At 46.1% G+C, this 14,580-nt stretch overlaps 1 protein-coding gene across 1 annotated transcript; it reads left to right on the plus strand.

Moving 5' to 3' along the window:
* Positions 1-2,300: 2,300 nt before the first annotated feature.
* LOC139229762 (radiation-inducible immediate-early gene IEX-1-like) lies at positions 2,301-13,088 on the plus strand. Its single transcript, XM_070861337.1, has 3 exons — positions 2,301-2,538; positions 2,668-3,467; positions 12,897-13,088. Exons 1-2 carry the CDS (start codon positions 2,329-2,331, stop codon positions 2,965-2,967), a joined length of 510 nt encoding a protein of 169 aa, XP_070717438.1. The 5' UTR covers positions 2,301-2,328; the 3' UTR covers positions 2,968-3,467; positions 12,897-13,088.
* The last annotated feature ends 1,492 nt before the right edge of the window (positions 13,089-14,580 follow it).

Consider the following 14,580-nt stretch of genomic DNA (forward strand, 5'->3'; position numbering starts at 1 on the left):
TGCAGGTCTCCAAAGTGCCTCTCCAGCCTGTGAGGCCTCCTTAAGTACAAGTGCTCGCAAGGGATTGTGGGATCCTTTGGGTCTCCAGTGGATGAGCCCTCTGGTGGTTAAACAAGCTACTTACAGGTTTACATTTATAACAGGCCCGACCTGCATAATCTGCAGATGAGGAACCCACCTACCTGGACCATCCAGCAGAGTGCTGGGCTGAGCGATCGCAGCACCGACACTGCGCCCAAAGTGGCACTGGGGCGGAAAGGAAAATGGGAGATTTTTCTCATGAGCAGCTGGCCACCTTCCCTTTAAATTTCGCCCTGGTAGAGGCCGGCCGCCGGGTACGCGTTCCCCAAAGCTGACGCAGCTTCAGGGGGCAAAACCCAGTTTATGTGCCGGTGCGCTAACGAGGCAACGTGTATGGTGATGATGTCACGATCTCTGGGCGCAGGAGCGCCACCGCTAAACTCCCGCCGAATTTAGCAAGCGTCATTAATGGCGCCACGCCCGGTCGCAAGGACGTAGGCTTTCAGGAGTGCCTTAAAGGTGGAAAGGGAGGAAGAGAGGCAAAGAGGTTAGGGAGGGAGTTCCGGAGCTTAGGGCCAAGGCATGGCCACCAATGGTGGAGTGATAAAAATCAGGGATGCTCCGGAGGGCAGGATTAGAGGAGCACAGACATCTTGGCGGTTTGTGGGGCTGGAGGAGATTACAGAGATAGGGAGGAGTGAGGCTATGGAGGGATTTGAAAACAAGGATGAGAACCAGGGACGAGATAGCAGAGACATGATTATACCTTTGTACAAATTAATAAGAAAAGGGAATAATTCCTGAGGACTGGCGGACATTCGTATATTTAAACAGGGAGGAGAATAAGTCCAGGGGACTATAGTCCAGTAGGTGGTCGGAAAGATGATGAAATCTTTGCCCAAGGATGTAAAAAAAATCTAGAAACAGGAAATATAATAAAGAATCGTCAGCATGGATTTCTAAAGGGAAGGTCATGCTAAATCAATATTATTGAAATCTTTGAAGATACAGAAAGAGTAGATAAGAATCAACGGTTCAATAGCCGTTCCCTCGAACGAGGATAATGCAGTAACGTACTTGGATTTTCAAATGATCCTGTTTTTAATCTACTGGCACTGACTCCCTCATAACGATGCTCACCGCCTCACCAACCCAATTTCCCGCGAGAGGCGAGACTTCTGCGCCTGGCACAATGTCTCGCACCTCCGGGGTGTTACCCAATTTCTAGGCCATTGTTTTTAGCACATAAGAGTTGGAAGTTCTCAACAGGCTAAACGGGCTCAAAACAAATAAATTCCCCAGGGATAGTTGATATTTTCCTAAGGTACCGAATCATAGTCTCATGACTAAGGTCATAACGTGGAGACGGGGACAAGTAGCAGAATGGATAGTAAACTGACTACTAAACAGAAAACAGAGAGATGAGGTTAAAGGTTGTTACTCAGACTGGCAGAAAGTGAAAAATGGTGTTCCACAGGGATCGGTGCCGTGGTTCACAATTTATAGCCATGATTTAGACTCGGGAATCGGAAGCACAATATTAACATTTGCGGATACAGTTAATTCTGAGGGAGACTGATAAAATACACAATGTCTTTAACAAACTTGCAGAATGAGCGCGTAAATGGCAAATGAATTTCAATATAGATATGTGCGAGGTGGCGTGTTTTGGTCGCCTGTCCTAATTTCTCCTTATGTGTTCTCCAAATGCTTTCCTCTTATAACACCCCTGTGAAATGCCTTGCGATGTTTTACTAGGTTAAAGGCACTATATAAATACAAGTTGTTGTTGTAGTTTGTTTTGGTATGCACGGATACAAACTCTCTAGACCAGGGATTTTATCCTCTCTAAGTTTGACTAGTTGATCAATTATCTCCCTTTATTCTATCTTATGGGTTTCAGGTTTCCTGCAGTGCTTTTTTTTGCCCAACTTTTAATTCTCGTTGATGTTTCTTGATGCATAGTTGCTTCGTTTTGATATATTTTCCTAAAAGAATGGAAGAACTGATATTTTTCCGTCTTCCTATCTCGCTCCCTCCCATTCAGTTACATGTAAAAACCGCACAACTTGGGAAATTTTCCTGCCATTCCTGCCTTTCACTGAATCATGAAATAATATCCTGCGGGACAAACTCTGAGTCAATGACAGCAGGGCAGCGACTTCTGACCAATCACCAGCGGAGGGGTAGACCGTGGGTGCTTTGTGACGTTTTAAAGCGGTCCAATCGGAACGTGGGGCGGGACAGGGATATGGACATAATAGAGCGAGCGGCCTGGGGATTGCAATTCATTCACAAATCTGTAACATGATGGATGTCATTTACACTACAAACAGCATGTCCCTCCCCAGAGGATTTGAGTTGAGCCAGCGGGCTGGCTCTGAGCGGCAGACCACGGGGTTCACTGGCCGCAGGTTTACATTGCCCGCGGTCTTCACTTTCGAGCCAATGCTGAAAAATAAGAAAACTATTCGACGCAAGAGACGCACTCTTAAAGTTCTCTATCCACCTGGCCAGGTACTAATCTGTCAATATTACTGCAAAAAAACAAAAATAGTTCAAATTATGTTGCAAACTTCAGTGGTATAAAGTATTGGATCTCTCCTTTTAACATGCACTCTCTCTTTTCTCTCTCTCTCTCTCCAGGTTAGGAGGTCACTTCCTACAGAGAAGGACATGACCAAGAGGCTGCTCCTGTTTTTAGTCTCAATCGTCCTGTTCCAGGTGTACATCGCCACTGAAGATGAGCTGAGCCTCTCCCCGCCCGACCTGGACGCTGTAAAGCCGGTCCCGGCGTCTCTCCCTGCTCCTTCCTCGCCGGGCCCCGCCGCCCTCTCTGTCGTTGTCCTCGCCGCGTCCCCGGGAGCCGAAGCCAACTGCACCCAGCAGCTCGCAGCAGGACACTCGCTGCAGACCGCCAGAGTCATCCGATCCTGCAGCATATGAACGCTGTGAAATGTTGCGATGGTCACTGTGGAACTGTCCTCGGCGTGAACTGGCCAGAGCTCCACGCACGCTTGGCGCCTGTGGCAGGTGGATGCAAACGTAAAGACGATGCCTGGACCGGTTTCCCGCATGCAGAGACTTGAGAGGATGGGAGTCGGTCTTCCACCTTCAAGAACAGACCGTTGGACACCAGTTCTCTGCTGCAGTAACATTTTATGACCCCAGTAATTGATTCTGCAGTGGTCACCTCAGTACTAATGACCTTGAATGCAATATTGCTGTTTACATATCAGTAATTGTTACTAATACAAAAGGAATATGAAAGCTCATTTATTTATTGATTATTCTTTATGGCAATTTTAAATTATTATTTAATATGCAGAGTAAGTGTGTTGTAGCAATTAATTAATATTTAATGTGAAGTGTGAATTTTAAATTAATATTTAATGTGTAGCAGACGTGTGAGCATTTTAAATTAATAATATTTAATATGTGTAGAGGTCTTGTTTTATAAGTTTCTCTTACCGAATCAATTTGAGTTGATCTCACCTTGCAGTGGGACTAGAAAATTCACTTTGTAACTAAGTCTGATGTTTAGAATTGATCAGGCACTCGTGCAAATCGATGTCTCTTCTATTTTGATGCTAATATGTTCTGTGAACAATTATTCATTGGAATAAAACTTTATTTAAAAAAACTGGCCTCTAAAGTTTTTCAACGTAGTAGTGTTTTCCTGTCACTGTAAACAAATTACTCCCATTCTGTTGTGTGCTTCTAGCAAAGATTAATGTTTTTTAAAAAAAACACATTTACTTTACATTTGAGTACTTTATGAGCAGGAAAGTTAAGACATTGGGTGGGGGCACCACACAGGTGGCAATGCTTTTGCCACCCCTTGTAGAATACGCCTGATGTTCACTTCTATACATAGATGATCCTTCTTCTTAGGCGGTCCCTCGTATCGAGGATGACTTGCTTCCACACCAAAAAGGGAAGAGTTCACAAGTGTTTCAATGAATGATCTAATATTTCAGGTACCCAAACTACCTATTGATGGGTGGAAAGTGCCTGTGCGTGGATTTTTTTAAAATGTGGGCTTAATAGAGCTAGGTCTTGGTCCAGTGACGAGGATTAATCAAGACGACTGGAGACCAGCTCTGGCGCACACACATCACAGTGTGGGCTGGACCGTGCTGTCCCTGGGCAGCAAGATTACCAGTCCAGTGACACAGAAGCACTGTGCTGCCCTTCGTTCCCCTGGACTGAGGGAAGGGTCCCACGACCCTAGGTGATACCTGTGTACGTGTGTGTGTGTGTGTGTGTGTGTGGGGTGGGTGGGGGGGGGAAGCGGGGGTGGAGAGAAGGCAAGAAACACGAGGCGAGGATCTCATCATCATCATCATTATAGGCAGTGCCGTGTTGTTCTCCTTACCTAAGAAAGGATATACTTGCCATAGAGGGAGTGCAGCAAAGGTTACAGCACTGAAGAAGGCTATTCAGCCCACAGTGCTTATGCAGGTTCTTTGGTAGATTTATACGATTATTCCCATTCTTTTGCTCTTTACTGTTAAAAAAAAAATTTCCCTTCAAGTATTTATCCAATTTCCTTTTGAAAGTACCGATTGAATCTGTTTCCACCGCCCTTTCCGGCAGCGTGTTTCAGATCATAACTCGCGGTGTAATTTTTATTTTCCTCGAGTCGCCACTAGTTCTTTAGCCAATTACCTTTAAATCTCTTTCCTCAGGTTACTGACCCTTTTGCCACTGGAAATAGTTTCTCCTTGTTCATATCTTTCCAAACGTCATGATTTTGAACACTTTGTATCAAACCATATCTCCTCTGAGGAGAACCACTCCAGTCTCTTGCACATAACTGTAGTCTGTCATCCCTTGTACTATTCTATTAATTCTTTTCTCCACCCTCTCTGAGGCCTCGGTATCCGTCCTAAATTGTGGTGCCCAGAATTGGACGCAGTATATCTGCTGGGTTCCAACCAGTGCTTTATAAACATTTAGCCATTGGAACTGAATATCGGGCAGGGCTGTAAGATTTGGATCGCAAGTCACACACAGATTCCCCAAAGGGACTTAGAAGTTGAAAAGAGTTTTATTAAAGCGCGACAGTTTTAAGCATAATCAGACACTACATGCGATTGTAATAGAGATAGTGCACATATGACCCGTGATAGATGAGATCGATCTACGGACCAGGAACGGAACGACGAGATGGACAAATGGAGAGGCAGAACGGCGGTCTTGGAGTGGTGGATCCCTGCAACCTGCGGCAGCGGGTACTTCTGTTGGGTCTTCCCTCGAGTTGTTGGAGGTGTTCGGCCCTTGGCCAACGTCAATCCACCCCAGAGGTTAAACTTGACCAAGGTATTAGGCCCTAGCTGGCATGCATCCACCTCGGGGAAGCCATCGCCCCCAACTGCCTGTTTCTTTCGGCTCATTGTTTATATACATTATTTCATAGAAACTTAGAAACATAGAAAATAGATGCAGGAGTAGCCATTCAGCCCTTCGAGCCTGCACCACCATTCAATAAGATCATGGCTGATCAGTCCTTCAGTACCGCTTTCCTGCTTTCTCTCCATACCACTTGAACCCTTTAGCCGTAAGGGCCACATCTAACTCCCTCTTGAATATATCAAACAAACTGGCATCAACAACTCTCTGCGGCAGGGAATTCCACAGGTTAACAACTCTCTGAGTGAAGAAGTTTCTCCTCATCTCAGTCCTAAATGGCCTACCCCTTATCCTAAGACTGTGTCCCTGGTTCTGGACTTTCCTATCATCGGGAACAATCTTCCCGCATCTAACCTGTCCAGTCCCGTCAGAATCTTGTAAATTTCTATGAGATCCCCTCTCATCCTTCTAAACTCCAGTGTATAAAGGCCCTGTTGATCCAGTCTCTCCTCATATGTCAGTCCCGCCATCCCAGGAAACAGTCTGGTAAACCTTCACTGCTCTCCCTCAATAGCAAGAATGTCCTTCCACAGATTAGGAGACCAAAGCTGAACACAATATTCCAGGTGAGGCCTCACCAAGGCCCTGTACAACTGCAGTAAGACCTCCCTGCTCGTATATGGAAATCCCCTAGCTATGAAGGCCAACATACCATTTGCCTTCTTCACCACCAGCTGTACCTGCATGACAACTTTCAATGACTGATGAACCATGACACCCAGCTCTCATTGCACTCCCCCCTTTCCTAATCCAGGTAATATTCTGCTTTTGTGTTTTTGCCCCCAAAGTGGATAACCTCATATTTATCCACATTATACTGCATCTGCTATGCATTTGCCCACTCACCTAACCTGTCCAAGTCACCCTGCAGCCTCTTAGCGTCCTCCTCACAGCTCAGACTGCCACCCAGTTTAGTGTCATCTGCAAACTTGGAGATATTAACTCAATTCCTTCATCTAAATCATTAATGTATATTGTAAAGAGCTGGGGTCCCAGCACTGAGCCCTGCGGCACTCCACTAGTCACTGCCTGCCATTCTAAAAAGGACCCATTTATCCCGACTCTCTGCTTCCTATCTGCAACCAGTTCTCTATCCACATCAGTACATTACCTCCAATACCATGTGCTTTGATTTTGCACACCAATCTCTTGTGTGGGACCTTGTCAAAAGCCTTTTGAAAGTCCAAATACACCACATCCACTGGTTCTCCCTTGTCCACTCTACTAGTTACATCCTCAAAAAATTCCCGAAGATTTGTCAAGCATGATTTCCCTTTCATAAATCCATGCTGACTTGGACCGATCCTGTCACTGCTTTCCAAATGCGCAGCTATTTCATCTTTAATAATTGATTCCAACATTTTCCCCACTACTGATGTCAGGCTAACCAGTCTATAATTACCTGTTTTCTCTCTCTCTCCTTTTTTAAACAGTGGTGTTACATTAGCTACCCTCCAGTCCATAGGAACTGATCCAGAGTTGATAGACTGTTGGAAAATGATCACCAATGCATCCACTATTTCTATGACCACTTCCTTAAGTACTCTGGGATGCCGACTATCAGGTCTCAGGGATTTATCGGCCTTCAATCCCATCAATTTCCCGAACACAATTTTCCGCTTTATAAAGATATCCTTCAGTTCCTCCTTCTCACTAGACCCTCGATCTCCTAGTATTTCCGGAATGTTATTTGTGTCTTCCTTTGTGAAAACGGAACCAAAGTATTTGTTTAACTGGTCTTCAATGGGCCAGTGGCTGCCGCACATCAATCATGTCTTACCTATTCAATTGTCCAATTACAGGGGAACAGGTACCTACAGCAAACCCCACCTGTCCGCATGAGATCAACCCTCCACTTATCTCTTGTTTGGATTTCTGGCTACCTTCCCTTGGACAGTTTGCTTACAAGGCTCCTTGCTTGACCTCTCATCAGGCCGAGTCATTCCTACATGAAGGCCTGTTCCTGAGTTATGACCTTGTGACAGCCTTAGCCTCTTTGTACAATGCCTTAGCTGACATGCCTGGAATTCTCCTGTGACCTAATAGGAGGTGGGTGGGGTGGCTTGACCCATCCACCTCCACGGAGGTGGGTGGGGGGCACACACCCACCTCCATGGCACGAACTTGGTATTGCAGTACTTTCAGGAATGGTGCAGTGGCTCTAGGCCTTTTGGCTAAGAGCATTGGCGCAGAGTGATCCTTGACAGGTGCAGGGTGACCTCTGGCGTTTGTGATTTGACAAAGAATTGGAAAGATTGGCAACGAATAAAAAAAAAAAAAATCAGTTTATCCCATGATTTCTTACAGGACATATAATGGCTGACCAACACGATACAACCCGTTTTGCTCCCACGGCAGGTAGAATTTCACATTGCCATCTGGGCATCAATTTGGTGTTGCAGATTGGCTGCTCCTTGGTGAAAATCCCCAATTTTTAATTTGGCCTCTTGCGCATTCTCGATTTTCATTGCCCCACTTTTGGTGGCCGAGCCTCCAGCTGCCTGGACCCTAAGCTCTGGAATTCCTTTCCTAAACGTCTCCACCTCTCTCCCTCCTCCTTTAAGACACTCTGTAAAACCTATCTCTTTCACCAAGTTTTTGGTAACCTGTCCTAATTTCTCCTTATGTGGTTCGGTGTCAATCTTTTGTCTCATAATACTCCTGTGAAGCACTTGGGATGTTCCACTACTTTAAAGGTGCTAAATAAATGCAAGTTGTTGTTGTTGTACAAGTGTGTGAACCTTTTTATATGTGTGTATCTTTATATATATATATGTATGTATCTTTAAATGTGTGTATCTTTATATATGTATGTACCTTTATATATGTGTATGTATCTTTAAATATGTATATCTTTAGATATGTGTGTACCTTTATATAAGTGTGTATCTTTATATGTGTGTGCATGTGTGTGTCTTTAGCGCTTTACTTAGAGCTCTGACATGGCAAGCGAGCCCCAGATGCGCAGAGCAAATGCTTCAAGGATCCCTTCAAGGTGGCCACAACACCGGGGATAACTCCCCTGCTCTTCTTCGAAATCGTGCCATGCGATCTTTTACATCCACGGAGCCTTGGTTTAATGTCTCATCCAAAAGACAGCACTTCCAGGAGTGCAAGCCTAGATTTTTCTGTGCTAAAGTACCTGGAGTGGGCTGAATGACCTCCTTCTGTGCTGTAAATTTCTCTGATTTTATGAAGGATGAGAATTTTGAAATTAAGGCGATGTTGGACCGGGAGCCAATGTAGGTCGGCGAGCAGAAGGGTTGATGGGTGAAGGGGACTTGGACATGGGCAGCAGAGCTCTGGATGAGCTGAAGTCTATGGAAGGTGAAAGATGGGTGGCAGGCCAGGAGAGTATTGGAATAGTCAAGTTTAGAGGGGACAAAGGCATGGATGCAGGTTTTGGCAGCAGATGAGCTGATTCAGGGCAGTCCAACATCCTTTTACCTTTATTTTATCATCATAGAAAAATTATGACACCCAAGGAGGCTATTCAGCGCATCGTGTCCGTGCTAGTTGAAAACGAGCTACCCAGCCTAATCCCAACTTCCAGCACTAGGTCTGTAGCCCAGTAGATTATGGCACTTTAAGAGCACATCCAAGTACTTTTAAAATGTGATGAGGCTTTCTGCCTCTACCACCCTTTCAGGCAGTGAGTTCCAGTTCCCCGCCACTCTCTGGGTGAAGACATTTTTCCTCATCGCTCCTCAAATCCTTCAACCAACTACTTCAAATCTATGCCCCCTAGTTATTGCCCCTCCCCCATCCCACCCCACCGCTAAGGGAAATAGGCCCTTCCTATCCAGTCTATCTAGTGGCTAATAATTTTATACACCTCAATTATATCTCTCCTCAACCTCCTTTGTTCCAGCCTATCCAATCTTTCACACAGTTAAAGTTTTCCAGTCCTGGCAACATCCTCGTAAATCTCCTCTGTATCATCTCTAGTGCAATCACCTCCTTCATGTAATGTGGTGACCAGAACTGCACGCAGTACTCCAGCTGTGGCCTAAATAGTGTTTTATACAGTTCAAGCTTAACCTCCCTGCTCTTATATTCTATGCCTCGGCTAATAAAGGAAAGCATTCCGTATGCTGATTATTGATTTGTTGATTGGTGCTCTGCATTGGTCGTACATATTTAGCATTGAGTCTACTAAAATTCCTAGATCTAGTCCAACTTCATTCTTAGCTATTGCAACGTCATTCATGGAGTATGAATGGCATCTGTTTTCATTCCCCCTTGACACTGGTATTAAATATCATCTCTTATTGTTCTGCCTACATACCTATTTTATCCAACTCATTCACTTTGCCTCGAGTCTCTCAATCCAGGACATTTATGCAACTCAAAACAACACTGGCCCCAGCACTGAGCCCTGAGCTACTCCCACTCAGTACTGCCCACCCTTCCCCCTCCCCACTCTGAGATAACTCCTCTCACAATGGCCCATTGTTATCTACCCTTTCAACCAGTTTCCTATCCCATCCCAGGCGTTACCCCATATCTACACAGCTTTTAGCCTTTACTGTAGAATCATAGAATAGTTCAGCACAGAAGGAGGCTGCTTGGCCAATTGAGCCTGCGCTGGCTCTTACTTGTGTCTTTTTTGTCGGCCCTTTATCAATATGACTACTAAATTATCTTGTTTTCAATCTACTGGCATTGACTCTCCCTTAACAATGGTCACCACACCACAAACCTCCTCCCGAGTCCCTTTCAGCGTTCTGGGGAAAATACCAACAATCCCTGTTGTTTTGAGACCCTTTAGCCTGTCCAAAGTTTCCATTTCTTATGTGGTAAAAACAATGGCCTAGAAACTGGGTAGCGCCCCATGACACTCGCGAGGCACAGAAATCTTACCTCTTGTGAGAAATTGGGGTTACCGCCCCTGAAAGGAAGTGGAGCACTAAATCATTTGGCACTGAGCCACATAAGGAGAAATTAGGATAGGCGACCAAAACACGCCACCTCGCACATATCTATATTGAAATGTATTTGCCATTTGTCCGCGGCAGGAGCGAGACGCACGGCTCGGCGGCACTACGCACGGGGCCACGTATGAGGGGCTCGTCCCTGAGTTAAAGGGAAAGGCCCAAGCTGCATATTCTGCAGGTGAGGAACCCTCCTACCTGGATCACTGGGATGCGGGGGAGCCGCATCATCAGCCAGCTACCTCGCCTTTAAATTTCACCCCGGGAGCGGCCTGCGAAGCTGTCGCTGTTGTCGCAAAGCCAATTTAGGTGCTGGGGCGCTAAAGGAGCGATCTCTGCGTGCAGGAGATTGGGGCGCAATACCATAGCACCATTGCTAATCTCCCGCCGAAACTTAGCATGAGTCGTTAACAGCGCCACACCTGGTCACAGAGATAGGTTTTAAGGAGGAAGGAGAGATAGAGGGGCGGCGAGGTTAGGGAGGGAATTCCAGAGCTTCGGGCCCAGGCAGTTGAAGGCATGGCCACCGATGGTTGAGCGACTTTAATCAGGAATGCTCAAGAGGGTAGAATTTGAGGAGGGCAGACATCTCGGGGGGTTTGTAGGGCTGGAGAAGATTACAGAGATCAGAAGATTACAGAGATAGGGAAGGGTGAGCCTATGGAAGGATTTGAAAACAAGGATGAGAACTAGGGAAGAAATAGCAGAGACACTGTTATATATTTATACAAATTAATCAGAAAAAGGGAATAATTCCAGAGGACTGGCGGACAAATGGCAAATACATTTCAATATAGATATGTGCGAGGTGGCGTGTTTTGGTCGCCTGTCCTAATTTCTCCTTATGTGGCTCAGTGCCAAATGCTTTCCTCTTATAACACCCCTGTGAAATGCCTTGCGATGTTTTACTAGGTTAAAGGCACTATATAAATACAAGTTATTGTAGTTTATTTTGGTATGCACGGATGCAAACCCTCCAGACCAGGGATTTTATCCTCTCTAAGTTTGACTAGCTGATCAATTATCGCCCCCTTTTCTATCTTGTGGAGTTTCAAATTTCCTAGTGCCTTTTGTTGTCCAACTTTTAATTCTCGTTGATGTTTCTTGATGCATAGTTGCTTCGCGCTGATATCTTTTTCTAAAAGAATAACAGACCTGGTACTTTTCCGTCTCCCTATCTCTCTACCGCCCACTTAATTACTTAAGAAACCGCACAATTTGGGAAATTTTCCTGCCACGTCGACCTTTCACTGAGTCATTAAAACATATCATGCGGGACAAACTCTGAGCCAATGGCAGCAGAGCAGCAACTTCTGATAGAAGGTAAGTGCTTTGTGACGTTTTAAAGCGGTCCAATCGGAACGAGGGGCGGGACAGGGATATGGACATAATAGAGCGAGCGGCCTGGGGATTGCAATTCATTCACAAATCTGTAACATGATGGATGTCATTTACACTACAAACAGATTTGAGTTGAGCCAGCAGACTACGGGGTTCACTGGCCGCAGGTCGACACTGCCCGAGGTCTTCACTTTCGAGCCAATGCAGGAAAATAAGAAAACTATTCGACGCAAGAGACGCTCTCTTAAAGTTCTCTATCCACCTGGCCAGGTACTAATCTGTCAATATTACTGCAAAAAACAAAAATAGTTCAAATTATGTTGCAAACTTCAGTTATATAAAGTATTGGATCTCTCCTTTTAACATGCACTCTCTTTTCTCTCTCTCTCTCTCTCTCTCCAGGTTAGGAGGTCACTTCCTACAGAGAAGGACATGACCAAGAGGCTGCTCCTGTTTTTAGTCTCAATCGTCCTGTTCCAGGTGTACAGCGCCACTGAAGATGAGCTGAGCCTCTCCCCGCCCGACCTGGACGCTGTAAAGCCGGTCCCGGCGTCTCTCCCTGCTCCTTCCTCGCCGCGCCCCGCCGCCCTCTCTGTCGTTGTCCTCGCCGCGTCCCCGGGAGCCGAAGCTAACTGCACCCAGCAGCTCGCAGCAGGGCACTCGCTGCAGACCGCCAGAGTCATCCGATCCTGCAGCATATGAACGCTGTGAAATGTTGCGATGGTCGCTGTGGAACTGTCCTCGGCGTGAACTGGCCAGAGCTCCACGCACCCTTGGCGCCTGTGGCAAACGTAAAAGACGATGCCTGGACCGGTTTCCCGCATGCAGAGACTTGAGAGGGTGGGAGTCGGTCTTCCACCTTCAAGAACAGACCGTTGGACACCAGTTCTCTGCTGCAGTAACATTTTATGACCCCAGTAATTGATTCTGCAGTGGTCACCTCAGTACTAATGACCTTGAATGCAATATTGCTGTTTACATATCAGTAATTGTTACTAATACAAAAGGAATATGAAAGCTCGTTTATTTATTGATGATTCTTTATGGCAATTTTAAATTATTATTTCATATGCAGAGGAAGTGTGTTGTGGCAATTAATATTTAATGTGAAGTGTGAATTTTAAATTAATATTTAATGTGTAGCAGATGTGAGCATTTTAATTTAATAATATTTAATGTGTAGAGGTCTTTCTCTTACCGAATCAATTTATGTTGATGATCTCACCTTGCAGTGGGACTAGAAAACTCACTTTGTAACTAAGTCTGATGTTTAGAATTGATCAGGCACTCGTGCAAATCGATGTCTCTTCTATTTTGATGCTAGTATGTTCTGTGAACAATTATTCATTAGAATAAAACTTTTTATTTCATTAAAAACTGGCCTTAAGTTTTTTAACTTGGTGGTTTTCGGTCACTGTAACTAAATTACTACTTCTGTTGCGTGCTTCTAGCTAAGAATAGAGTGCTTCCTTTTTTTTAAAAAAAACGCATTTATTTTACGTTTCAGTACTGCCTTTATGAGCAGGAAAGTTAAGACATTGGATGGGGACACCACACAAGTGGCAATGCTTTTGCTGCCCCTTGTACTGATGTTCACTTCAGTACATAACTAATTTCAGCACAGACGAAGGCCAATTTGGCCCATCGTACCTGTGTTGGCTCTTTGGTAAATTAATGCGAGTATTCCCTTTCCTGTAATTTTTTTCCCCTTCAAGTATTTCTGCAATTCCCTTTTGAAAGTTTCTATTGGATCTGTTTCCACTGCCCTTTCCAGCAGGGCGTTTCAGATCATAACTCGCGGTGTAATTTTTATTTTCCTTGTGTCGCCACTAGTTTTTTAGCCAATTACCTTTAAATATCTTTCCTCTGGCTACTGACCCTTTTTCCACTGGAAATAGTTTCTGCTTATTCATATCTATCCAAATGTCATGATTTTGAACACATTGTGTCAAAGCATCTCTGCTCTGAGGAGAACCACATAGAAAATAGGTGCAGGAGTAGGCCATTCGGCCCTTTGGGCCTGCATCGCCATTCAACAAGATCATGGCTGATCACCCACCTCAGCACCTCCCACGCCCACTCCACTCCCCCCCCCCCCCCTCCAGCTGCAAGAACCACATCCAACTCTCTCCCGAACACATCCAATGAACTGGCATCAACAACTCTCCACAGCAGGGAACCCCACAGGCCAACAACTCCCCGAGTGGAAAAAGTCTCTTCCCCAGCCCACCCAACACCGGGAACACTCCCCCCGCACACAACTCGCCCCGTCCCGTCAGAACCCTTCCCAAATGCCGAACACCCCCGGATGCCGAGCCCCCAGCCCCGGCCACCCCGGAGCCACACCCCCGCGACACCAACCACACCACATCCACCAACCGCCATCTGCGCAGTCAACCCGTTCACCCCACTCTGAACACTCCCTGCACCGAGGCACAGAGCCCCCAGGCCCGCCCCTCCAACACACTTTGCGCGCCCCCCCCCCCCCCCAGACCTCCGCTGCAATGTGGCCCTTTCTGTCCCCTGCCCTGGGTTTCTCCACCCCCCACCTCCACCACTCTCCCCTCCATCCCCCGTCTCCCCTCATCTTCCCTCTGCCTCCCCGCACAGGCTCCCATCTTGGGGGCGGTAATCTTCTGGGGCAGGGAATTTTAGCCCCCAGCGTGGAAGTCCTGCTCCCGCCGCAGAATTAGCCTTACCCCCCCTCAATGGAAGCGGAGTGCAATTTCCCACACTCCACTTCCTGTGGGGACAGTTACCGGGGCACGACTGGATGCTCCTGTGACAGTCGGAACTAGTGCTCTCCACTCTCTGTCCTGTGACAGTGTGAACTGATGCTCTCCACTCTCTGTCCTGTGACAGTGTGAAC

The sequence above is a fragment of the Pristiophorus japonicus genome, chromosome 19 (assembly GCF_044704955.1).
Source record: "Pristiophorus japonicus isolate sPriJap1 chromosome 19, sPriJap1.hap1, whole genome shotgun sequence".
In the NCBI taxonomy this organism is placed as follows: Eukaryota; Metazoa; Chordata; class Chondrichthyes; family Pristiophoridae; genus Pristiophorus; species Pristiophorus japonicus.

Coding starts and splice junctions, on each gene's coding strand:
- LOC139229762 (XM_070861337.1), top strand. CDS start 2,329: ATGATGGATGTCATTTACACTACAAACAGCATGTCCCTCCCCAGAGGA. Junction 2,539..2,667: donor TTCTCTATCCACCTGGCCAG/GTACTAATCTGT, acceptor CTCTCTCTCCAG/GTTAGGAGGTCACTTCCTAC.